Source organism: Oratosquilla oratoria, chromosome 28 (genome assembly GCF_046742065.1).
Source record: "Oratosquilla oratoria isolate Oo_2021 chromosome 28, ASM4674206v1, whole genome shotgun sequence".
Classification (NCBI taxonomy): Eukaryota; Metazoa; Arthropoda; class Malacostraca; order Stomatopoda; family Squillidae; genus Oratosquilla; species Oratosquilla oratoria.
Genome location: NC_134804.1, coordinates 46006212 through 46032141, shown reverse-complemented (window position 1 = coordinate 46032141; position 25930 = coordinate 46006212). Strand labels below are relative to the sequence as shown.

At 38.2% G+C, this 25930-nt stretch overlaps 1 protein-coding gene across 5 annotated transcripts in view; it reads left to right on the top strand.

Annotated features, from left to right (window-relative positions):
- Positions 1-1343: 1343 nt before the first annotated feature.
- The window catches only part of LOC143040386 (E3 ubiquitin-protein ligase RNF169-like), a 41020-nt gene continuing 16433 nt past the window's right edge, over positions 1344-25930 (top strand). For 2 of the 5 annotated variants that reach the window (XR_012967712.1, XM_076211393.1), the window contains exons 1-8: positions 1346-1479; positions 1689-1930; positions 3107-3240; positions 4122-4273; positions 4870-5083; positions 7712-7837; positions 12565-12711; positions 21908-22320. Coding sequence is in view for 4 of the 5 variants with exons in the window: in XM_076211393.1 (XP_076067508.1) it covers positions 1743-1930; positions 3107-3240; positions 4122-4273; positions 4870-5083; positions 7712-7837; positions 12565-12711; positions 21908-22320 (1374 nt within the window). In the remaining variant the exon portion in view is untranslated. Of the gene's footprint in view, positions 1480-1651; positions 1931-3106; positions 3241-4121; positions 4274-4869; positions 5084-7711; positions 7838-12564; positions 12712-21907; positions 22321-25930 lie in introns of those variants that run through there. The other 3 variants (XM_076211397.1, XM_076211398.1, XM_076211396.1) reach the window with 3 other exon arrangements.

Below are 25930 nucleotides of genomic sequence, written 5' to 3'. Positions count from 1 at the left end.
CTCTTTTTCTCAATCTAATATAACCGAACTTTAAATCCTGTCATAGTTTAGCTTGATCTATATAATTTAGACAAGGCGTTCCTTACCGTTTTGTTGCTCTGTACCCCTTTCGTTATTTATTTAGATTTTCGTGTAGCCTACCCGTAAAATTTAAGGGAAAACGGTGATGGAAATTATATCTCTGTGCTATTTTATTATGAAATTTGTGTATATAGACTGCATAAGAATATTAATGGTGATAACATCAATGAACTAAACTCGGGTAATTCATCAACTATTTTGATCCACCACATACACATTTTTTAAAATAATTATCCTTAACGGTCACTGTTTCAGTCGGTAAGCGCATTCCAGACTCGGTGCTTTCAGGTCCAGTACAGGAATAGATTAATGCCGCGGGAAGTTTTATAATTGTGAAAAACAAATATTATTACCTTACTCTGTAAAAGCTTTGCTTACTAAATGAGGAAAACGAAAATAAAAATAACATTATGCAGTCTGAATGGAGGTTACAACATAATGTACAGTAACGTTTATTCTCTCAGACTTAAAATACACACACACACACACACACACACACACACACACACACACATATATATATATATATATATATATATATATATATATATATATACACACACACACACACACACACACACATATATATATATATATATATATATATATATATATATATGTATATATATGTATATATATATATATATAATATATATATAGATAGATATATATATACAAGGACTTTTTCTCCCTTACAAGGAAGGTAGCCAAAGTCAAAAGGCATAAATCCACTCCCACCCATTTCATCCCCACATATTCCACTCCCATACACCAACTCTCCCTCCCTCTTTTCTTGTCTCCTGGATGACGGGTCATCCCTGCATCTCGCCCACTGCCCTGGGTCAGAAGCAATGCAGCAAGGCAGCGCATCCACAGCAAGGCCGCTTCATTTTATCGGTGACCCCCTCCCCCATCCCGCAGCCCCTCATGCAGAAAGAGAGAAGGCGGGGGAAAATCCCTTTGGTCTGCGCCAATATATCGTTCACATGTACTTCCTAACCATCCCCTAAATACCTAAAATACCCCCATGAGAAGTGCAAATGTATCACTGCGAGGGGTATATGTAACCCAGGTTGGGAACCCTTGATCTAGACTAATTCAGGAATTAATACACATGTATGAAAAACTGTATTTCAACATCTCTAGGACATGCCGCCATTTTCATTTGATGGTATTGCCATATTATTGTGACATTCTCCCATCACTCAAAAAAAATCTGTCAGATTTGTCCACTACCTATGACGTAAACAGCATAATAATGTCACCTGTTTCTTTTCTATCTTTTATTGTTATTGATGGCGTGTGTGTGTATGTGTGTGTGCGTTTGTGTACGCGCGCGCGTATGTACATATACGGTATGTGTACTAAACACTGATGTTTAGAATCAAGTTTATACACGTAAGTATTGTACGTGACCTATGAGGTGTACACGTTCAAGTTCCGTTAAGTAGGTAGTACAACTTGTATATGTAGATATGTTCTATTTTTAGACATTGTTTTGGACTTATCTGGAAAATATTGACACCTTCTGATGTTTCATTTGAAGGTCAAATGATTTACTGTAAAAACACTATGCTTACATAATTGTTCCAAACGAATATTTCCAGCTGTTTTGTTTACATGGCGAGAGTAACGAGAAACATCACAACGAGCTATAAGCAATGGCTTCTTCTTCCAAAGGAAAATCGAGATCTTTGAACGATTTGTGTCTTGGTGATGTGATATGCCCAATATGCATAAGCATATTGATAGAACCAGTAACTATGCCTTGCAAGCACTGCCTATGTATGCCTTGTTTTGAAAAAAATGTGTCCGAAGCAAATCTTTCTTGCCCTATGTGTCGAACCAGGTTAGTGTACGTTTGGCATATTTGTTAGAATTAGTTTTGATATATTATTTTTACAGGATAAGGGTCGTAGCGTTGTTGAAGTCAAGGTCATTTAGTGTATGTTGAATGTCAGGATTTAGGCGTACGGTGTTGTGGTATGATGCAAAAGAATGACCCTTTAATCATAATGCAACTTTCAGTAACAACATAGTACATGATACATCATCATGGTCAAATGGAGTAAATTTTTCGTAACGATTTTTCCATCCCTAATTACAAAAGAAATAACAGCATTGATGGGTTTGTTCTAATTGCTATTGTCTTTCTGAAATAATGTCTTTAAATTGATTCTAGGAGTACCTGTCATACTTTTGCATCAACAAACTTAGAGAATTAATGTTGGTAATGTGACAGGTGAATGTTTCAAAATATTTATTGGAAATATGTCAGAAATAATGCAGCAATATTAGGTGATATATGTTAACATAACAGTTGTTGTGCTAGTAAAAAGAATTATATATATATGACAATGGCTCTTAAATTGATAACTCAAATTTTTGCCACTTAAAGTTAGACTTGTTACATATATAATTTCATTGTATGGGTCGTGTAGTTTTTACTGTATATACTACCATAAATTATACATTCTTTGTTGTGCTACATGAAAATGTATATTAAATATATTTGCTTTATGAAGTAAGATCTAGGAAACCAAACTGTAAGATAAATTAATACCATTTGAGGTATCAAACATAATAATGAGACATAGATCTGATAACTATCTCATGTCATGTTTGAAATTTATTGATATAGATCAATGAAGTGCTTAAATACATTTGTCAACAAATTAAGTAACAAGTCAGTTAGCTATCACATTTGAACCTCATTGATAGAGAATAATTGAAGTGCTTAAAAACTGTTCAGGGGTATATGATATATTCCCAACTGATTTGAGGGACATTCTAGAAATAGAACAATTAAGAAAAAGTGAAGAAAGGTTTATGATATTTATACCTTACTGGCTTACAGTGATTATAGATTGCTCAACTATTTTCATTCTATAACCTTGACAGAGGTGAATCACCCCAAACATTAGTAGCTTACTACATACATGGGTAAAATGTCTCATATAGGGTCAGCAGCTGATTTGTTATTTGTGTGGCTACCTAGTATTATATTCATATATCGTGATTACAGAATAAGTGTGTGGGTACGGAGAGCCACAAAAGAAAAGTGCTTGGTTGACGAACCCCTGTGGCAATGGGTAAAGGAAAATTTTCATGAAAAGGTGGAGGCCAGACTTCTAGGTCTTGAAGATTCTGATGAAGAATGTAAGTATTTGTAAATTGTATATTTGTCAATTTACTATGTATGTATGTATGTGTTTACCTAGTTGTAATAAGCAGAAATGGAACAATGCTTATATATATATATATTTTTTTTTTCCTTAAAATATCATACATATTTTAGAAATGTTTATGGTTTTAGATTGGGTTGTGTAATTATATAGGGTATTCCACGAGTTTCTTGACATTCTTTGGATATGTGACATCCAAAAGAATAAGATCCAAATAGTCTAGTTGCTTATACTTTTTGCCTTGCTTTATGGCTGTGAGATATGGAAATTGTATGTAGGCATGAAAATTTGTCTCAGTATTTATGGCACAAAGTGCCTTTGGAGAATTATTGGGTATCACAGGTATGACTATATATCAAACTAATAACTGCTTTTTAAGACTTGATCAAGGGTTGTTATCATTGTGTTTCATGAATATTAACTTGGCTATATGGGACACTTTCCGTATGTTAATCTCACAGGGTTATCTCCACTCATGGATGGAAAGGAATAACACTTGTTGGGTCCTGTCTCCTATTCTCTAATTTTTCCTCTTTATCATACCTAGACTCAAGTTCATGTACAGTTCCAACTTAATCTATATCCTTGATTTCCAGTTATCATATTTAGAGGTTTGAACTCGGGTATTGTTTGAGCTTGGGCTATATCACTTCCTATGCTATTCCAAGTATTTATGGATCTATATGGAAAACTATTTCCTCACATCCATTAGACAAGTGGTCTTTCTTAATTTGTGTGAATGAAGCAATGCACTCTGCAGTGTATGCTTCCCATTGATGATGGTGATTTTGTTAGTAGATAAGGGGTAATTTTATGTCACTGGTATATAATTCTATGATAATAATCAAATTTCAGCGTATATACCACGACGTCCCAACGTCAGACTCAGCACTCCTGGTGAGATTAAGCAGGAATATGAGGAACAAATGGAAAAACTACGAAGTGAACAAGAAAATGAACGATTAAAGGAAGAAGAAGCATCCAAACAGCTGATTCAGAAACTCCAGGTATGAAAAGTTTGGATTGAATATGTTTAGCAGTGTGATTTTACTTCCAAGAGTTCACAGTTACATGTCAGCATATTTTGCCACACACACTTTTATTAAGAATTTCAGCAGGTACGAATGATTTTTTTTCCTTTTTCATGTGTCATTCTAAATTGTGAGTAGGGTGGTACAGATAATGATTTTCACCATCACAAAAGGTGGAATGGGTGGGGGATGGGGGGTGAGGAAATATGTATGAGAAATAATTTGATGCAGCCCGAAGGGAATTCTCCCTGTCTTCTCCTTCTCTGCATGAGGGGACAGAGGGGGGGGTCACTGTTTTAATGAAGCAACCTTGCTGTGGTGGATGTGCTGTGTCTTGTGACACTGCTTCTGACCCAGGGTAGTGGACAGGATACAGGGATGACCCTTCATCCAGGAGGTGCCAAGATAAGAGGGAGGGAAAAGGGTGGAGTGTGATGGGGATGGAATGGGAGGGAGTGGTTATGCCTTTGTTTTTTGGCTACCTCCCATATAAGGGGTGAAAAAAGCGTTTGGTATATGTATGTATGTACATTTTTGCTTAGTTTATACTAATTATATGTCCTCTAAATCAGGCAGAGGAAACTGTTCAGCTGAGAAAACGACAGGAGGAGACAAAACGAGATGCAGAATTTGCACAGGCGCTTAAAGAAGAAGAAATCCTTTCAAGTCCCCTTATGGTATCGCCGAGGGGTCGGTTGTCAGCCCCACTATTCACACCACACAGGGGATCGAAAACGCCACGACCAAACTCCACGCCTATTCGGGGACCAATGGACGCATATATAGGCATGTTTTGGTTGACAGGAAGGAGGCCTTGTATGTTGTTGTTGGTCCCTTCCTGATTTAATTAGAGTAACCCATTTATGAGTAAAAGCAGCAACGACTGCAACAGCACTGTAGGAAAGAGGCCAAATGCAGAGTATGGGATCCAATATATTTGACGTTTCGCTCAGAGTTGAGAGACATTTGACTCCTTATAACCAGGTAACAAGCAATTTGCGCAAATTGTGTGTTCACCATTTTAAGGTTTGTTTCTCCCCGCAAGCTCGGGCTATATAAGGAGTAAAATGTCTCTTAACTATGTTATTTCTGAAGAAGCCCTGCTGGGCGGAACGTCAAATATATTGGATTCCATACTCTGCGTTTGGCCTCTTTCCTATGACCCATTTATCTTGGAAGCAGATGTTTGTTCAGTTTTAGTGCCTTCTTTTTATAGCTTAATAAATAGAAGGAGTGAGAAAGTGTAAATTCAGGTTCGAAAGAGCTATAGTGTTTAGTAAAATTGTGTGAGCGTGGTTTTGTGAAAATGAGGAAATAAATGAGATCATGATGTATGTGAAGGTGAGAATGGATGGAATTAAATTGGTTATTGTGGGTGTGTTAAATCCCGTCATCCAGGAGGTGCCAAGGTAAGAGGGAGGGAAGAGGGTAGAGGGGAGTGGAGTATGTTAGGGATGGAATGGGTGGGAGTGGTTTTTATGCCTTTGATTTTTGGCTACCTCCCATATAAGGGGCGAAAAAGTCTTGTGTATGCATGTATTGTGGGTGTGTATGTATCACAAGTACAAGAGTGGAGAGAGTGAATTTATGGTGGGAGATGTCATCGCAGGTATCTTGCAGGAGACCCACAGCTCCCACCGTGCTAGACCCACCAATCTTTCAGGGAAGAAATATTGTATTGTTATCTCAGGATTGTTGATGTAGGATGTTAATTGTAGAATGTTAATAATGTTAATTGTAGGATGAGGTGTTCAGTGGCCTTGGTGTGGAATTAAGCAAGGGTACAGAATCATTTAAGATAGGGAAGAGTTAAGTTATCAGAGGATATGAATACAAAAGTGGGAGATGAACTCTTTGAAGAAGTGACAAACCGTCTTGTGCTGGCTGGGGTGGAAGAGAATGGAAAAAGCTGCAAGGGTTGTGATTGTTGGTGTATTGTGTTCCAGTAAACTGATACATGGGTTTTCATGGTTTGTCATGGCAGTAGAGACATAAATATAACTGGTCATATTTTCAGTTGAAAAATTATGAGACATTGGATGTGACAGTGTTGAGAGAGGCAGGGGGAGGTATTTTGAATCATATTTTTCTATGGTCAAAAAACAAAATGGCAAAGAGAAAAGTTGAAGCATGAACATGGAAAAGAGGAAAAGATGAATATTAGGAAATGGGGAAGTAAGGTGGTGTTGGAGTGTGGAAGACAGGTGAAGAGGATTTTCCTGTGGGGCTTACATCTGGTGTATTGAGTTTGATGGTCTGTCTTGAAGAGCTTGTTTGGTGATCTGGATGTTAATGTGTTTTTATATAGTAAGTTGTTGTACATATTTGTGTAGTAAGCTTCTGGAGTGGTTTTTAGCATGTTCAGCTAGTGGTACTTGCATGATGTAACGAGTTTTGAAGGTCGTGTGACATTGCATCTCCATGTGTGTTTGATAACTTTCTGGATGGAGTGATGAGAGTAAGGAAATGAGCTTGGAGGTAAGTGGTCAGGAATGAATAATAGGACAGCTTAATGTATACATATAGGTAATGCTGTTCTACTAGCCACACTAGGTGGGCTTCAAAAGATTGGGAAATAGACAGATGAAAGTGGAATGACTATTGTCACCTTATCCTGGTGATTGGCTGCATAGTTGATTATGCAGTCAATGCTCTTAGGATTTTGGTGGCATCTGTAGAAGAATGCATAGCTACTTTTGAACTATTACTATCCTTCATTTCTGCCGTTCTTAAATCTGTCCTGTACCACTCCTTAGCGTGGGACTCTCTTTACATCACTGGTTTGTAGTAAGTGGGGAGTAATCAGTTTTTATTATGTAGAATGATGGAAGAAATACAAAATTGGTAGAGATCCTGGGTTCAGTCTGGAGACCAAGTATCAGGGAAGCATCTCATGATGGAGGTGAAGGTATTGATGGATTTTGAAGACATGCAGTAGGGAGATGGCTGTCTTTGATATTGGACTTACAGAACACCCACTTTAGGACACCTGTCACTGTTCCTCTTTAAGAGATCTGTGGGATCAGCCTCTGGTTGTTGCTGAATACTGTGTTGTTGCACGTTTCCGGTAAAAAAAATCTAAGGCTACAGAATGAGGATTAGTGATTGATTAATCCATTGCCTTGAATCTTCCTTGCACAAGACCTATGGCTTCCAGAAAATCAGCAACAGCCTTCAGGCTGGACCTAAAGTCTTTTAGAGAAGAGTTTTTTATTTTTTTTTATTTTATTTTTTTTTGGGGGGGGGCATTGTTGTATGAGGTGCTGTGTGTTTTGTGTGGTGATTGCATCTGGGGCAATTTGAATCTGTGAACAGGGCTAGCTAACCTGAGAGTTAGTGATTATCTTCAAAGTTTTGAATTACTCTTGGTGGCATATCATGGTGGTTGTTCTCATCTTCTTTGCACATCTACAGGTGGGACGAACTATCAGCGATGCGCAAGCGATTTATCAAGTGCCAGCAGTGACAGTATTCGTCCCGAACTCAGTCATTTCAAACCCATACGAGCTGCACCGTGCACACCACCCAAGAAATTACCTGGTAAGACCACTTGAAGTTTAGGTTCTCTTCCAGAAAATTCCTGGTGAGAATGTATCAATGAATATGATTCTGTGCACCAAAAGGATGTGTGGTGTGATTGTGTTGTACATTTGCTAAAGAAATTATTTATGTGAAGCCCATTAGTCTAAAAGCTGTGACCTAGGGAAATAATTGGTTTTAATAAAGAATACATACCACTCACATCAGAAGAATTGGCAAAAAAAAAAATGGTACTCATTGTAACCAAAAGATTGTACTATATTTTCTATGTAGAATTATGACTATACTATACATTTTTATACTTATTTTAAAGGATCATTACCATAATTTAATTTTCCTGAATGAAGTAAATGAATATGGATGTGTATTACTCAAAGATGAAGAGATGGGAGTGGTTGTAGAATGGGTTTTATTTATGTATGATGGTGTGTGTATGTGTGCATGCATTTGTATATGTTTATACATACATACAGACACAAGTATTTGGGGTGCTAGCTGGCCGATATACTTTGAACATCACTACTTAAGTGAGAGGCTAGGAGTGGAGATGGTTTGAGACTGCATAGCAGCAAATGAGTTGATAGTAAGGGCATACTACATAAAATTATAATGCTTCAAAAAACCCTTCATAAAGAGGGACTGTCATAGATCTCTCCCTGAGAGGAGGAGTTCTGATATGTTAACTGAAGGTGGTAAGGTACCTGGGTTAGATAGTTGTCGTGTGGAGTGTCTGATGAAGGGAAGAGTGGTTTTAGTTGAATGGCTAGTAGATACATACATATACCAAGGGCCTTTTCCCCTTAAAAGGGAGGTAGCTAAAGTCAAAGGCATAAATCCACTCACACCCATTTCATCCCCACATACTCCACTCCCATTCACCACCCCTTCCTCTCTCTTTTCTTGGCTCCTCCTGGAAATGGCTAGTGAGATTGGTTAATGTGGGCCTCAGAGAGGAAACTACCAGTGGACTGGAGGGGTACATGTACAGTTCCACAATACAAGGGAAAAGGGGACAAATATGAGTGTATGAGTAGTAGGCTTAGAGGGAGGAGTCTGTCAGGTGTATCTGGGTGGGTGTTAATTGTGAGGAATAAGAGGGTAACAGAGGGAATAATTGGGGAAGAGCAGTGTATGTTTGGGAAATGAAAAGAGTGTGCAGATAAAATTTACATAGACATGCAAGACTTAGGTAAAAGGTGATGATGTCTTTTGGGCTTTTATGGATTTGGAGAAGGCATATGGCAGGGTTGACATATTAAGGAATGTGTTGCACATGTATTGGGTAGGGGGAATCTGAGGATGATGAAATGGTTTTAAATAAGTAGTAGAGCTCATGTGAGAGTAGGAAATAGTGAGAATGAGTGTTTTGAGGTGGAGGTGATGCTGTACCAGGGTTGATCAGGATGTATATGGATGAGGTGGTGGAACCAGTTGTTCATTAATGACACTGCTTGTAGTTTCAAACCACTGGCACTCCTGACCTTGTTTCTTAAGTAGTGACACTAAAATGCTGGGCCAGTGTTTAGTGGTATGTCTAATGTGATTATTGCAGGAATAGGGTACATGGCAATTTTTTAAGTGCTTATGTGGGGGAACATAACATGAAATACTTAGTAATCTGAGGGAGTAACAGAGTTTCTTCTTTTGTTAAGGCTGAGTAATAGGTTTATTATTCTCAGATATTGTTATGTTTATGGTTTTAGAATTTACAATACTCTTCCCTTCTTGTGTAATGGATATGTTTCATTAATTAATCTCTTCCATGATGTACAGTAATTATTTATTTTAGATTTCCATCAAGTTAAATTTGATAAACTCTAGTTTATTTAAGTCTTAGTAGGGAGTGAGGTTCTTGGATGGTGCTCTTATATATTGATAGAGAAAAGATGTCTAAATTTTTCTATATATTGTATTATTTACTCTTAAGTTCTAATATCAGAATGACTGGTAATTGATATTTGATCACCTGGTAACTTGTACATTATTTTCAGGATCTAGTCTAGCTTAGTAATGTTTAAGTTTTATGAATATGGATTGCATGATATCAGACCTACCTTTTTAGTACTTTATAAAAATTGCATACCAGTGTCCATTTCAGGTTTAATCAGTAAATTGTTATAGCAAGGCAACTGATAGTTTACATGAAATAGTGTAGGAAGAACTTGTTATGAAATCTATCTGTGAAATTAGTCAAAAACTATTGCTCAGTTGCAGGGTTTATTATTGTGAAATTGAAGATGTAAATTCAAGACGAATTGGTTTGTATGTCTGTGATTTTGAGGAAGTAGTTGTGGCCAAAATTTTTACAACTTGATTTTATTATATTTAGTTTCAGTCTGTATTATTGTTACACTTGCTATCAGATGCTCTTGGATGTTACAATAATAACATCCCATTATCAGCAAAACTGATTTGTGCTCTTTGGTGCTGTAACCTGTCACATGTATTGACTAACATTGTACATTATCTGTGCTCCTTCATACTGTCCACTAGTGTCCCATCATACCACACATGATTGTCATGTATACCATAAAACTCCTTACATTGTTGCTTATATGTTATTACAGCCAGATGTATGTTTTTAGTATTTGGGGTTACATGTGGCAGTGAATGGAGGAGTGGAGGTGAATTACAGGAAGAAGCGATTAAATGTCTGGGGGAAGTCTAATTTGTTTTGAGAAATGGGTATCTGGGGCTGAACGCAAAGAGAAGGCTGTATGAGTGAGTGGTTGTGTCCACGGCACTGTGTGGAGCTGGGACTTGGAATTAAAGGGAAGCAGAAAGGAAGAATGAATTTCAACCAAGTGATATAGCTGGTGAAAAGATCTAGAGAATGAACACAGCCAAGGACTTTACAAGGAACATAAATCCTTCTTCCTCTTCCCCTGCCTCCACCTGTGGGAGTGGATCTGAGGGGCCAGTAACTGGTCTCCAGAGTAGGGTTGGCCTGAATGCATTTGTGAGAAAGTGTTAGAGAAATGTGGTAAATGTTAGAGATGGATAGAGTGAGAAATGGAAGGTAAGGCAGAGAATGGGTGGAGGGAAACCGGTTACCTAAGGTAGATCAAACAGTGCTGAGGTGTTTGGGAATAAGTAAAGGACAAGTGAAGAAGGACAATTAAAAAAGAATCTGGAAAGCAAAATTAGATGAAGTGAACTTGAAAGGAAGATTAAGAATGAGGTGGATGGATGGGGTGGAGAAGACATTGGATACAAGAGGAATGTCTGTCAAGCAAAGAAGAATGCAAAATATAGGGGGGAATGGAGAGATATTGAGAATAGACAAAGGAATGACAGACCCTGAAGGACTGTTTTTGTTTGATTCAGAGGTTTTTTTAAGTGGATGGGGTGAAGGAGACATTGGATACAAGAGGAATGTCTGTCAAGCAAGGAAGAGAAAATCCAAAATATAGGAGGGAATGGAGAGATATTGTGAATGGACAAAAGAATGACCGATCCTGAAGGATTGTTTTTGTTTGATTCATAGATTTTTTTGTAAGTGGATGAGGGGTTGCCATAAAATGAAGCAGTTGGGGTAAGCCAGCTCTTATTGGTGGGCCCTGCTATGGAGACACTGTGTTGTACTTAATTGTTTTTGAGCAGTGTGATAGGGAAAAGGGATGACTCTTCATCCATAATATAGTAAGACGTGAGGTGCAATGAATGAATTTTAATGGATGTGGGGTAGGTATATATTTTGACTTGGCCATCTCATATATACATACGCATATACCAAAGGCTTTTTTTCCCCCTTACATGGGAGGTAGCCAAAAAACAAAGGCATAGAAACCACTCCCACCCATTCCATCCCCTACAAACTCCACTCCCTTCTACCCTCTTATCTTGGCACCTCCTGGATGACGGGTCACCCCTGCATCTTTTCCACTGCCCTGGGTCGGATATAAAGGGGGGAAAAGCCCTTCAGTATGTACGTATTGAAAGATCTGCAATCAAGAGTACCATCTTGTGTTGCATAATGGAGCTGAATGCCATGTAATGGTGTAGTGTGTGTGTGTGTGTGTGTGTGTGTATGTGTATCTGTGCTACCATATACCATATAATAGTATCACGCCATTCTGTTCCACATTGAGGCATCATACATGTTATCCTGTACCACATCATGGTGTGATAAGTACCATCCTGTTTTAGAAAGTAGTGTTACATGGGTCGTCTTACAGAAAGGTATTATGTGTCACCATGTGTCACTTGTTGGTGTTACGTGTGTCTTCCTATGTCACTTAAAGGTCTCATATGACATCTTGGGACACATAATAGTGTCATCAACCATATATTTCTGTATAATGCATTATGTGCAGTCTGACCCTTTCATTCTTGTCCCTCATTGTCCTCGTAAAATTTTTTTAATTTCCTTTTTTATTTATGCATCAATATCTGCTACAGTATTCATTTGTAGCAGTATATATTGTCATAAAAACCTACTTTCTGTGTTCTGTAGTTAAAACTGTGTTCCTTGTTCATGTAACCCATATTCCTAGTCTATGTGCCCTTGTTAAACCCCATTGCTGCATATTCCTGCTCTATATCCTTGCCCCTACGCTTCACTTTTTGTTAGATGTGCCTCCTTTCGATATGAGAGTTCTCGTGTAATCACCCATTCGTGAAGCTCTCGGCTCAGCTTTGCCTGCGTGCATGTACTTTTTTTTTTCCTTTTCTTTTTTTTTGTTATATGAATTAATTCATGCATGGTATTGTCAACTGCTCCTCAGATGGCAGAACTATTGCCCCAAAGTTCATCAAGTCAACACCTCGCAAGATTGCCTTTGACAGTGCCACTGAGGATGGGGAGAATCCTGGCCATATGGCGACAAGACCTCAACTCAAAGAAATAACGCATTCTCAGAGTTCTGGATCAGGTATATTATTGTGTTGTTGTACTCTTGTCAAGTTCAAGTTTATGTTTTCATGAGTACAAGTTGACGTCATCATATTCTTGTCCTTCCACTGCAGCCTTGCCATTTTTTTTTTCTTCTTTATGATTCACCTCACTGTTGATCAGTTTTCTTACATTCTTTCTTCTTTACTATTTTTGCAGCCTATGTCTAGCTATGGATATATATATATATATATATATATATATATATGTATGTATGTATGTATGTATGTATGTGTATGTATGTATATATATATATGTGTGTGTATATATGCGTGTGTGTGTGTTTATACATATGTATATATTTATTTATATATATATATATATATATATATATATATATATATATATATATATATATTTATGCACACACACACACACATATACATGCCTACATATACCAAAGACATTTCCTCTTATATATATAAGGGGACAGAGAGGGGGGTCACTGATTCAGTAAAGCGGCATTGCTGTGGATGTGCTTTCCATCCCCACATACTCCACTCCCACTCACCCCCCTCCCTCCCTCTTATCTATGTATAAGTCCACTCCCATCCATTTATATATATATGCAGAAGAAATCACTTGAATGCATGATTCTAATTATGCATATATATATATATATATATATGAATATATATATATAAGGGGACGGAGAGGGGGTCACTGATTCAATGAAGTGGCATTGCTGTGGATGTGCAGTGTCTTGCTGCATTGTATCTGGCCCAGGATGGTGGGTGGAATGCATCAATGACCTGTCATCCAAGAGGAGCCAAGAAAAGAGGGAGCATGTTTGGATGAAATGGGTGGGAGAGGATTTATGCCTTTGACTATGGCTACCTTCCTTTTAAAGGGGAAAAAACTATTGGTATATATATATATAAACACACACACACACACACTTATGTATATCTTTCTGGCAAAGAGGCTTTTTATCTCAGTGAGGATAATTGAAAAGAAATGAAAAAAAAAACAAAAAAAATGGGAACTTAATCAACTGAAATATATGCAGCCACATTGTTGCTGTTGACGCAAATGAAAGTGCATTTATAATTGTAATAGTATTCTTGATTGCTTCATTATTGTGCTCAGCCCATTGACACTACATTGGACCCTACTACCTTGCATTGCCATCCCTTCTTGTATGCTTTGCCCCGCCTCAGATATTGTTACCTTTTTGGCTAAATATTTACATCATGGGCATGTTCTTATTTATATTGTGGGAACTACTACTTCAGCTTCTCCCCCACGGCTAATTAAAATTTCCCGGTGGTAGATGAATAAATTTATGTTGAGTTAGCGAAAAGGTTAAGCTACTTTTTAACCTTTTTGTTACTCTGTCCCCCACCCTTCCCTTTCAACTGAATAAAATTGCTAGGTAGCAGAGAAAATAAACATGTCTTTCAAGTCAGTGAAGGGGTTGAAATATCTAGACTATTCTTGACATTTTGATCAGTATTTTCCTTGAGTGAGGAAAGTGAAGTCTAATTGCGGATGAAGCTGTCATCTGCGCACATTGCGCTAAGGTAGCCAGGACAAATAGCAAAATGTGTTAGATCAGCAAATGAATTAGAGACCTCGTTTTCACAAGATTGGCAGAATCTGCTAATCACATTAGCATTTGGCTTATCAGTCAGAATGTTATGTCTGTCTGTATACCAAATATGTAGATCAAAACCTTGACCCTTTCGCTGCAGTATTTATGAAAGTCTTTCCTCAGATGTTAAGTCCTGTCATCTGAGAGTATCCTAATTATGTGGACCAAGGTAGTTTGTGGACCTCATAGTACCTTCAGTAGTTTCATTGTTGCTAACTAGTAGCAGCACCTACATTTTTCATGTATTGTTTGAAAATGTAAGGCCATCTCCCTCTCTCAATTTATCTCCCATGAGGAATTAAGGCTTGCTTTGACTTGGTCACCCTCTTACAAGTGGGAGAAGGCCATGAACATATACCATACGTATCTACATTAATTTGCTGTATGTAATTATTATTTTATTTTCTTATCTGTTTATTTACTCATTTATTTATCTTATACAGCTGTAGGGTAAATCTGTTTTCAGCAATAAAAAGTAAAATGAGCAGTGACTGGTACAACACACTCACCTCTATTTGTAGGTGTAACCCTGATTAGTTATTGACAGAGCTGGATGTGTTCCTAGGTGCATTCCTTGGTGTGTTCCACTCTAATTTGGCCACAGCCAATGCTCCCAAACTATTGAAGCAATATAGGTGCCAGTATAGTATGTGGTTATGAAGTTTTTCTTTGGTATAGTATGTGGCCTACCGGGCTTTTATTTCAGTGTGAACTTGTCTCTTAACCCCTTTGATACGATGACGCCTACGTAGGTGTCATGAGGAGCAAGTGGGTACGCGAGGATGCTGATGTCGGCGTCTTGATTATGTATATTGTAGTTGTACCTGCGTGACCCCCATACTCTGTAAACTGGCTTCATCATATTTTCTATGGTTATCAAAATTCACGGGTGAAAGAGAACGAGCAATATACAGCGGTAACTTTATTTTCTATAATGCGAGTATTATGATGCAACATTGCACGTCTGGCAGCTAATGCTGCCTGCGAGATTTTGGCCCAGAGCGAAAGGGTTAAGCTTTAATAGTTTGGGAGTACTAACTGCGGAAGCAAGAAGTACCTGGGGGGAATAAAAAGTATTACGAGAAGTAGGTATTTGGGGATGAACACAGAGAAGGTTGTATGAGGGAGTGATTGCACCCATGGCACTGTATGGAGCAGAATTTTAATTTGAAGGAGGGATAAAGGAAGAACCTAAGTGTGTTTGACATGAAAGTGTTTGAGAAGTATGATGGGAGTTATGAAGATGGAGTGGATTTATGCCTTTGACTTTGGCTACTCCCTTGTAAGGGGGAAAAGCTGTTGAAGATGGACGGAGTGAGAATTGTGGGAACGGGGCAGAGAACAAAGATGGAAAGAGAGGTGTTTGATACAGAAGATGAAAGAGTGCTTTGGTAGATTAGCCATATGCAAAGACTGAGGAAAATTAGCAAAAAAAAAATGTAGAAAGTAGACGTGGATGGAGTGAACTTTAGAAGAAGACTTGGAATTAGGTAGATGGATGGGGTACAGGAGGCACTGGATATAAGAGGAATGTCTGTCAAGCAAGGAAGAGAGAGTGCAAAAGATAGGAATGAATGGAGAATGGTGATAAAAGGTGAAGAAATGACTGCCAGAAAGGATGTTTTTGTTTGCTCTAAAATTTTCATGGGGGTTGTGGTATATAGTGAAATAGTGAGGATAAACTACCTTTGGTGTTTGGGCCCTGCTGTGGAGGTGCTGTGCCTCACTGCATTACCTTTGACCAAAGCAATGTGGCAGAGGAGGAATGACCATCCATGAGGTGCCAAGATGGCAGGGTCAGTAAATGAATTTTGGATGGATGTGGGGTGGGTGTATGCTTTGACCTGTCAACTCTCCTTATAAGGTAGAAAAGGTCCCATTGTTAGTATGTATGTACATTTTCCCTGTTGACTGCAACGTGCAACCCCAAATACTTAAAATTTGCAATTTCCTTTAGCTTCATCCTTCATGTTCACTTCCAACCTACCACCATCGTCACTTCATGTACATTACATGAGATTGATTACCTTTGCTCACATTTACTCTAAACTTTCTCCTTCCACACCCTTTTTCAAATTCAGTCACAAATTGCCTCAAACTCTCCTTAAAAGCTTCTTAGAATTCTTCGTTGAATATCTACCTAGTCTCATTATCACTCACATAAGTACAACACTGACAATTGTCCAGTGTTTCTCCCTAAAGAGATCTGTGGGAAGGCCTGATGGTTGCTCCCTACTGCTGCAAGGCTACAGGTTTCCAGTCACTGGACTTGAAGTCCGTAGCTGTTATGATTACTTAAAATGTATTGGTTTTCTAGTATTGTAAAGTTGGAAAATTGTAAATGAAAACTATCTTAAGCTGGGGACTATACCTCTAATAAAAAAGAAAATGCGTGAAATATTCTTGTACATATGCTATATTTCAAAATTTAAGTGCTTAGTATTATGTTTCAACTGCACAGGATGGTAGATACTCATAAGTAGGAATTGTATTTATGCAGTGCTGTTACAAATTTTCTCCTTTAATCTTGATCACCATGAACCCTCTTTGCATCACCATGTGGTATTCACGAATTCCTCCCAGTCTGCTTCTTCAAAGTATTTTTGTCAACTCCTAAGTAATCTGCTTTCCCAAAATTGAGTTTCCCTTGCCTGTGTGATTCATTTCTTGGCTCTATTTCCTCATCCTTCAGCTGAAATTCAGTTGTTACATGGTCACTTTTCCCTATGGATCAAAGGTAGTTCAGGGAGTAAATGATGTCTGGCTCTTTTTTTAGTACCAGAGCTAATCATATGGGAATGTCATCTCTTACCTGACTCACTTCCTTTACCCAATGGGTCATTGTGTTCTCCATTGCTATAGTTAAAATGATATTTCCCCAGCAATCTGCTTTGCTATATGCTTCACATTCCTCCCAATTAACCTCATTGCAATTAAAATCTCCAATAAGGACTAAGTTACAAGTTTGTTCAGTAGTTTTCTTTAGGAGAAGAGTTGTGTGTATGTTTGCACATGGATTTATGTGATTCACCATGGTCTTGGACTAATGATGGGAGTGTGTGCATGTGTGTTTTTGCACACATGCATGTGAGTGTGAGTGTGTGATGTAATGAGATGTATGAGTAGGGTTGAGGGCTCTTGCAAAGAACTGTATACCTGTCATTTTCATTTGGCATTCTGTGAAGAGAATTTTTTTTCTTTTTTTTTTTTTTTTTTTTTTTATGCAGGCATCAAAAGTGAGGTCAAGAATTTTTGGGTTCTTTTCCATGGAAAAGGTTTGGCTGTTTAATTTCACTAATGAATGGATATATAGATATATATATTTACATACATATACCAAAGGCTTTTTCCCTCATACATGGGGGGTAGCCAAAAAGAAAAAGGCATAGAAATCACTCCCACCCATTTCATTTCCCATATATTCCACTCCCCTCCACCCTCTTCCCTCCCTCCTATCTTGGCACCTCATACATACATATACACACCAAGAGCTTTTTCCCCCATACAAGGGAGGTAGCCAAGTCAAAGGAACATACCTACTCTTACCCATGCCATTCCCAAACACCATCCTTTCCCACTTTCATCTTAGTTCCTCATGGATGATGGGTCATCCCTGTATCCCACCCAGTGCCCTGGGTCAGAAGCAATATGTATGTATATCCATATATATATATATATATATATATATATATATATATATATATATATATATATATATATATATATATACACACATACATATACCAAGGCTTTTTTCCCCTTACATGGGGGGTAGCCAAAAAGAAAAAGGCACAGAATCACTCCCACCCATTTCATTTCCCATATATTCCACTCCCCTCCACCCTCCTCCCTCCAGGGAGGTAGCCAAAAAGGAAGAAGCATAAAATCATTCCCACCCATTCTATCCCTGAATACACTCCACACCCCTCCACCCTCCCTCTTATCTTAGCACCTCCTGGATGACGAGTCATCCCTGCACCTTGCCCACTGCCCTGGGTCAGAAGCAGTGTCGCAAGACACAGCACATCCACAGCAAGGCCACTTCATTAAATCTGCGACCCCCCCCCCTCCGTCCCCCCATGCATAAAAGGAGAAGATGGGGAGAAATCCCTTCGGGCTGTGTCAAAATTTGCTCACACATACTACCTCACCCCCCATCCCCCGCCCATTCCACCTCATGCATCACAACATCATCCATATACAACCATTCTCAACGAAATGGGGTGGGAGGGATTCTGTGCCTTTTTCTTTTTGGCTACCCCCCATGTAAGGGGGAAAAAGCCTTTGGTATATGTATGTATGTATATATGTATGTATATATATATATATGTATGTATGTATGTATGTATGTATTTATACTATCATTTATTTATTTATTTTTTATGGATGTTGGGAGTGAATGATGTGACTGATAATATCTGGGGTAAGGCTTCCATTCTATTATTTCCGAGCAGTTGTTCTTGTTTGAGTAACCTTGAATATTCTTAGCTGCTTAATCGTTGGGTTATTATTCAGGTCATCTACACAGGTGAGTGCTTTGGTTTTTTGTTCTAGAGTTAGGAGATTGCTTGTCTATCTATCTATCTATATCCCAAGGGCTTCTACCCCCATCCACCAATCCTGTTTCCCTCTTATCTTAGCTCCTCGTGGAGCTATCTCTCTAAGGAGATTGCTTGTGAAGAGCTTAAAGGTTATACGAGAGTAATAATCTTTGTGAGATTTCATTGTAGTCTTTGGTGTATTTTATGGTTATGGTATAGTGTCTTTATTAATCATACTTTCATTTCATCCATCCATCATGGACGTGTTCTCATGCCAGTTAGTTTTTAGGTAATGGAGTAGTTTAACATCTTAATAATTTTCACATACATTTTTTGTCATCAAGCTTATGAAGGTAAGAAATGATGTTTCAGGTTCAAATCTTTTGAAATATTTTGCTGCAGAAATCATGTAAGAACATAAAAATGGAGGGGATTGCAAGAGTACATAAGGTCAACACTAAGCAGTTCCATGTCCCTTACCATTTGTCATTCCCATCCATAAAGTTATCCAATCTTCTTTTAAAACAACCACTTGTTTCAGTGTGCACTACATTGTTTTTAAGTCTATTCCCTTACTTGGTCATTCTTTTGGTAAAGCAGTTGTGGGATATTACTTGAATGTGCAAAGTGAAATAGCTGCTTAGGTTTGGTAAGTACAAAATGGGTGAAACACATCTGCTGAAAGTCAGGTTAAGGTCACAAGTTACACTAAACAAGATAATAAGAGAAACCAGCGGACAAAAATTATAAGAATATTTGGATAAGGAGAGATGTTACTGAGGAAGAGAGAACAAAAGAATCAATCAATCCGTTGTCCAAGTCTTATTCCAATCCATTAGATTGTTGGTGCTGTCCTGGTGTGTTACACATGTGTTAATAATGGTATTGTAATGTTAAATGCATGTTTCAAGGTCATGTGGCATTTCACTGATGTAGACTTGTTACATCCTTTGCAAGGAATCTTATACCAGCTTTTATGGCCTTTACAATCCGTGTCACTTTATACTCGTTCACCTGAGCAAGATTGACACTGTCGCAAGGTGGTGTCACTTTGTTGGTAGTATAATCCTAGAGGCTGGTTCACTGTGTTGACGACAACATCCATTACTTTTACTTACCCTTTCATGCATTGTTTGATGACAATCTCCAGGAAGTTCAGGTTTCTAAACACTTCTTGTATGTATTTGCATTCTTTATCTTTTGCAGATGTTTCTATAGAGCGGTATTTCTCAACATTTTTATCCTTGCATAACCTTCAAAATAAATTGCATGTCTCGAGGAACTCCAGCGCAAAAAAAAAAAAACCACATACACCTTATCTTTCTCATTTTATTTTCATCATAATAATAGGTTAGATAGGGTGATGTCTATATTACATTATTACAATAACCAAGAATATGTTGTGGGTGTTTAATTATATTACGTATATGAAATTAAATAAAAAATCAAAAGTGCATTAGCTTATCTCACTTGTTCTTGCAGAACCCTTAGGGACCTTTTGCGGAACCTTAGGGTTCTGGGGAACCCTGGTTGAGAAATGCTGCTATAGAGGGATATATATCCGAATTCCATAACTTGGTTGTACTTTGTTCACAGTATCCTTGTAATCATATCCAAGCAAATCTGAAATCTCTGAGCAGTGTGGAAATGTCAATTCACATTTCACATTTCACAATTTCACAATTCTCTGGAAAAAGAAATTGATGATTCTTTTATGTTCCAAAATACTTTTCTCATCAGACAGGGCAACCAGCTAGAATGCAAAGTGTATTAGAAATATACCAATAAAGATGATTTTACACATTTATATTTCCACCATGATAAAAAAATCAAGAGAATCATATTGGTAGGATTCTTTCTCTGGGTAATCTGGGTTTGCAGTGCAGAATATTTAGACGAAGAATGCCAATCTACCTAAGAAGTGTTAATTAAACTGACATTCCCAGAATTTAATTTGTTATCATGCATGCAAGAGAAAGGCAGAAAAAATAAAGGACAACCATCATCATTGGGTTGAACCATCCACAAAGATTTTATTACTGACTATCACCACCATCACAACTCTTGCTTTGGTGCTCAAGGCTAACACCATAGAAGCAATATACCAAATTAGCAAGATAGTAAAAGAATTTACAAAAGTGATAGAGAAAAATAGATGAAAAGAACATCAAGGCTGCTGTCTAAAAAATTCCATGTAAGGGTTGTAACAAGTCTTACATTGGTGAACACTCAAAGACTGACCACCAAATACCTTTCTCTACTAAACTCTTCCAGACATTAGCTCCACAGAAAAATCCCTCATGAGAGAAGGAAGAATCACACATATAGGTCACCATCCAGCATTAAGACAGTACCAACACAGAAACACTGTCCCATGTACAACTATCACACAGAAGACAACGAACACTTCATCCCTAGACAGTAACACTATTTCTTCCTTAAGTAACTTATGGGCTAATCCAGTGCTTGTTGCCAGTTACCTGTAAGTTGTGGGTCTCTTGCAAGAGAGACCTGAAGCAAGGTAGATTGATCAATTCAAATGCCTCTTTTCATATATAATTCTAGTGATGTCCCTTCCTATAATTTAGAAAAAGTTATTGAATAAAAGGTGAATTAGAACATATGTGAACTATCAAATTTACTGGTGATCATATCTGTACCTTAATATCATTCTGTTTGTTTTCAAATGCTTCCATTGAATTTTGATTATAGTGGAGTCCTTTCCTGTGCCTCAAAAATGTTTATTGAGTAAAAGGTTCAAGTTGAACATGATATTATGCAAACTGTCAATATTACAGGAAACTGTATCTGTCAGAATGATAGGTTTTCTGAACTCTATACAGTGTTACATTATAGTATTTTACTTCATGTTCAGTAGACAAAGAAATAACTGAAATATTTTAAGTCAGTCAAAACATGGTTACATTATTATTATCATTATTATTATTATTATTATTTTAGCCCATAAGTTGCATCAAAATACATGTATGTATTTTGATTTTGATTAAAACAAAAGTGTTGATTATAATTTCTCATTGCAGACATGGAAGATACTGAGTCTACTCGGCCGAGAACTTCCCTCAGTACAAATGACCATGAAAAAGAGAACAGATCAAATCTCTTGGAGTATAGATCAAAGCGACTAAAGAGCAAATCTAGCAGCGTAATTAAGACCTGGAGGGAATCTAAAAGCAAAGTTGACGGTAACCTGGACACTGATAGTGACGATACAGACATGGATGAAAGTGACATTTCATCTTCTTTTAAAAGGAAAATAAGCAACATTACCCTAAGTGACAGTAGTAGTGAGGATGTAAGATACAGTGGTGTTTTGGAAAATGAAAGAAAAAAGCAAAAATATGAAAATAATAATGATTCGACGGTATCGGAGAACACCTTCCAAATTTGCACAGAAGAAGTTACATCCCTCCTGCAAGAGGAAGTACCTGATGAGGTTAGTAGTTCTGAGTCTTGGCATGAGCATGTAATGGTATTTTTGCTTGTGTAGACAACTAAAAATCCACTTTGCACGAGGTTGTGTTTGTGAACTGAACAAATATCTATACACTTTATGGTCTTGAGTAGATTGAGGATGAACAGGAAGCACTGGGCTGCTTGAGAAGTAGTTTTGTGTAGAAGAGAAAAGAAAAGATTACATTGGAGATGAGAAAGTAATCCTCACCCAATTAACAGTACTTCTAAAAGGACCACACCACTAATTCACTGCTCACAAACACTACACAACAATTACTAAATGGTTTTGCCATGGAAGTACTACCAGACAGAATAGTTATGGTATTAATAAACAAGTTCTTTAACATTTCTTTGTGGGAAGAAAATGCAGCTTCACAGAACTAACTCCTTCAAAAAAAACAAAATAAATAAAATAAATAAATAAATAAATAAATAAATGCTTAACCTCTTCATGCATGACATCACCACTCCAAACTTAGGCTCCAACACTTAAACACTCATATGTAGATGAAGTGTCATCCTCTCAGGCCCATACCTCAAAATGGAGGTGAGTTTCTTAACAGGTTTTCAAAATGGGCAGCAAAGAAAACATTTCAATGCGGTCCATCTAACAGGACCATCGCAAACACCCATTATTTATCCCTTCTTTCAGTTTAGATACTACAAAGCCTGCAACATAAACTACAATTTTCTTGGAACAGTCATAAATACTCCTGTTTTGAAACATGCATGTAATGTTGTCCATGTGAATGTGATGGTATTAATAAAAGGGAAAAAACAATGGGTGTAGGATGGATACAGGGTGGGTGCATGCCTTAGCTGGCTACCTCTCTTAAAAGGGAGAAGAAGCCTTTCGGTATATAGATAGATAGAAAGATAGAATATATTAGAATGTGATGTGGAAGCAGTATCCACTAGCATTCTTTTGAGATGAAAGGATAATGATAATTGTTACCTTGAGTTTTACTGACTGTATATCCTGGCCCACAATTGCTAACAATTGGCCTTGGGCCCACCCATTGATCTCTTTGGGAAGAAATTTTGGGTTGTTGTTGGTGTTGTATTTCTGTGGGACTTTCTATGGGCATACCTTAATACCTCACCAGGCTTCACTGTAGCTCATCAGGCCTCACCAGAGTTAATTTTGGATGTTATCATGATGATTAGCCATGGAGTAGAGGTGTCTGGGAGTTGAGGAGTCTAGGAGTGAAAGGGTCTGGGAGTAGAGTGGTCTGGGTATGGAGAGGTCTGGGAGTGGAGGAATCTGGGAATGGATTGGTCTGGGAGTAGAGAAGTCTAGGAGTGGAAATGCTTGGGAGTGGAGGAGCCTAGGAGTTGAAGGGTCTGGGAGTGCAGGAGTCTGGAAATGGAGAAATCTAGGAGTAGAAGGGTCTGGGAGTGGAGGAGTCTAGGAGTGGAAGTGTTTGTAAATGGAGGAGTCTAGGAGTAGAAGGGTCTGGAAGCAGAGGGGTCTGGGAGTGAAGGGTGTCTGGGAATGAAGGAGTCTAGGACCCCTCCACTTCTAGACCCATCCACTCCTAGACCCATCCACTGCCAGACCCCTCTACTCCCAGACCCCTCCACTCCCAGATCTTTCCATTCGTAGACTCCTCCACTCCAAGACCCCTCCACTACAATCAGCCAATCCATTGCCCCAGATCTTTCTTGTAGGAGACCCACAGCTCCCAGGTAACTGGCAAGAGCCACTGGATTAGCCCCAAAGTCGCTCAATGAAGAAATAGTATGTTGATGTATAGGTATGACAAGGATGGGGCAATGTATGGTGAGGTGTTCTGCATCTTCTGTGTGATGGTTGCAGTTTCTGTCTGTGGCCAGGCCTTTTCTGTGTTGGTATTGTCTCGGTGCTCAAATTTTTCCTCAATTAGCAATATTTCAGTCTTATGCCCTTCAGGCTTAGATACAATCACTACCTTGCTCTTTGATACAATTCTATTTTTCTCTTCCAACAAACCTTACCATATTTATTCATCAACTTCTTAAACTCCTCTGTTGGTAAACAAGAGTGAAAAAGAAGGGACACTCACTGATTAGAAAGTAAATGTTCTGGTCAGGTATTTTACTGTCATGGGTCATGGGGTGATATATTTGGTGCCTTTCAGTCACCAAGTTATTGCTGAAGCAGTGATACTTCCCACTGAAGGGCTTTTTGAAGCTTGTGAAGTTAATGTAGCATGACCATACTATGAATTCTACTGCTGCTCTGCATCCTTGAACTATCTCCATTCCTAATGTATTATTAGGCTGCAATTACATACATACATATACCAATGGCTTTTTCCTCCTTACAAGGGAGGTAGCCAAAAAACAAAGGCATAAAATCCACGCTCAGCCATTCCATCCCCACATAATCCACTCCCATTTGCCCTCCTCCCTCTCTCTTTGGCTTCAGATGGGGATTGACAGCATAAGACTTCACGATAGTTGATCAATTCACTGGTCCATGTGGAAATTTTATAGTAGATGTTGGTTTATGGAGTTGGAGTAGACAGGGATTGCACATACATTTGTTAAGATACCTGTGATGTTGTTAGAATGGTTGATATATTGAGTCTGACAACTTGGTGGGTCAGTGTTATCATATTGATGTGGTTGGTGTCTTGTGATACTGACAAAAGGGAGCCATGTTAGAGAGCCATGTCATTGGTAGGCTGCTCACATCTTGGCCATGGTGATGATGATTTGGTTTAACATCGTGAATTCGCCCTATCAGGAGGCTAGGATGGTGCCCCCTACAGAGGACTTTGTAGCATGGAATTTAATGAACCATTCCCTTGGTCCAGTTTGCTGGAGGCAGGATTCAAACTGCCATCACCTTGACTTCGACACAAGTATTGCTCAGCCAGTGAGCATCCTGGTCAGGGTGATAGGAAACAAAAATTAGTTTTTATTTAGTGCTGGACTTTTAAGTTATAGAAAGGTCGAAAGACTATATTTTTAAAGTAAAGACAATGAAGGAAGTAAGCAAAATTTACTTTCTTGTAGTTGAATGAGAGGAGATTGTATAAGGAATTGCCCTTACTATAATCCTTAATTTCTGCATGATTTGATTTGTTCATGAGAATTACACATACATACTTGCTGGCCAAATGTATATCATTGGTTTTAGGACAAGAAATTTTGTATTGACCAAGATTTTATATTTCCAAGAAGAAACATCGCACTTGTCTGCTTTGTATCAGTGGATCTATTTCTGTGTCACTGGCTAGTGGGAGGAAGAGGTGAGGGGAAGAAGTCTTCAGTTGTTGGCTCTGTGTAAAAAAAGTGGAGGAAAGAAAGTCAAAACAAAGAGAGATTAGGTCTGGTTCATGGACTGAGGGTATCTTGAGGCTGCATCTTTAGATGAGGTGAGGGTTATGGATTAGATTTGAAGAAGAGTGTTTAGAAGATGATTCTCTCTATTGTTCTACGCAGAAGATCCCAGTGTACAGGCTTCCCTTATTTCCTCATGATTGGCATAATTGATATGTTCTATGTATATACCAAGGGATTCTTCCCCCTTATAAGGGGGGTAGTCAGTCAAGGCATACATCCACCCCCAACCCATTCTACTCCTATCCACAACTCTGTTT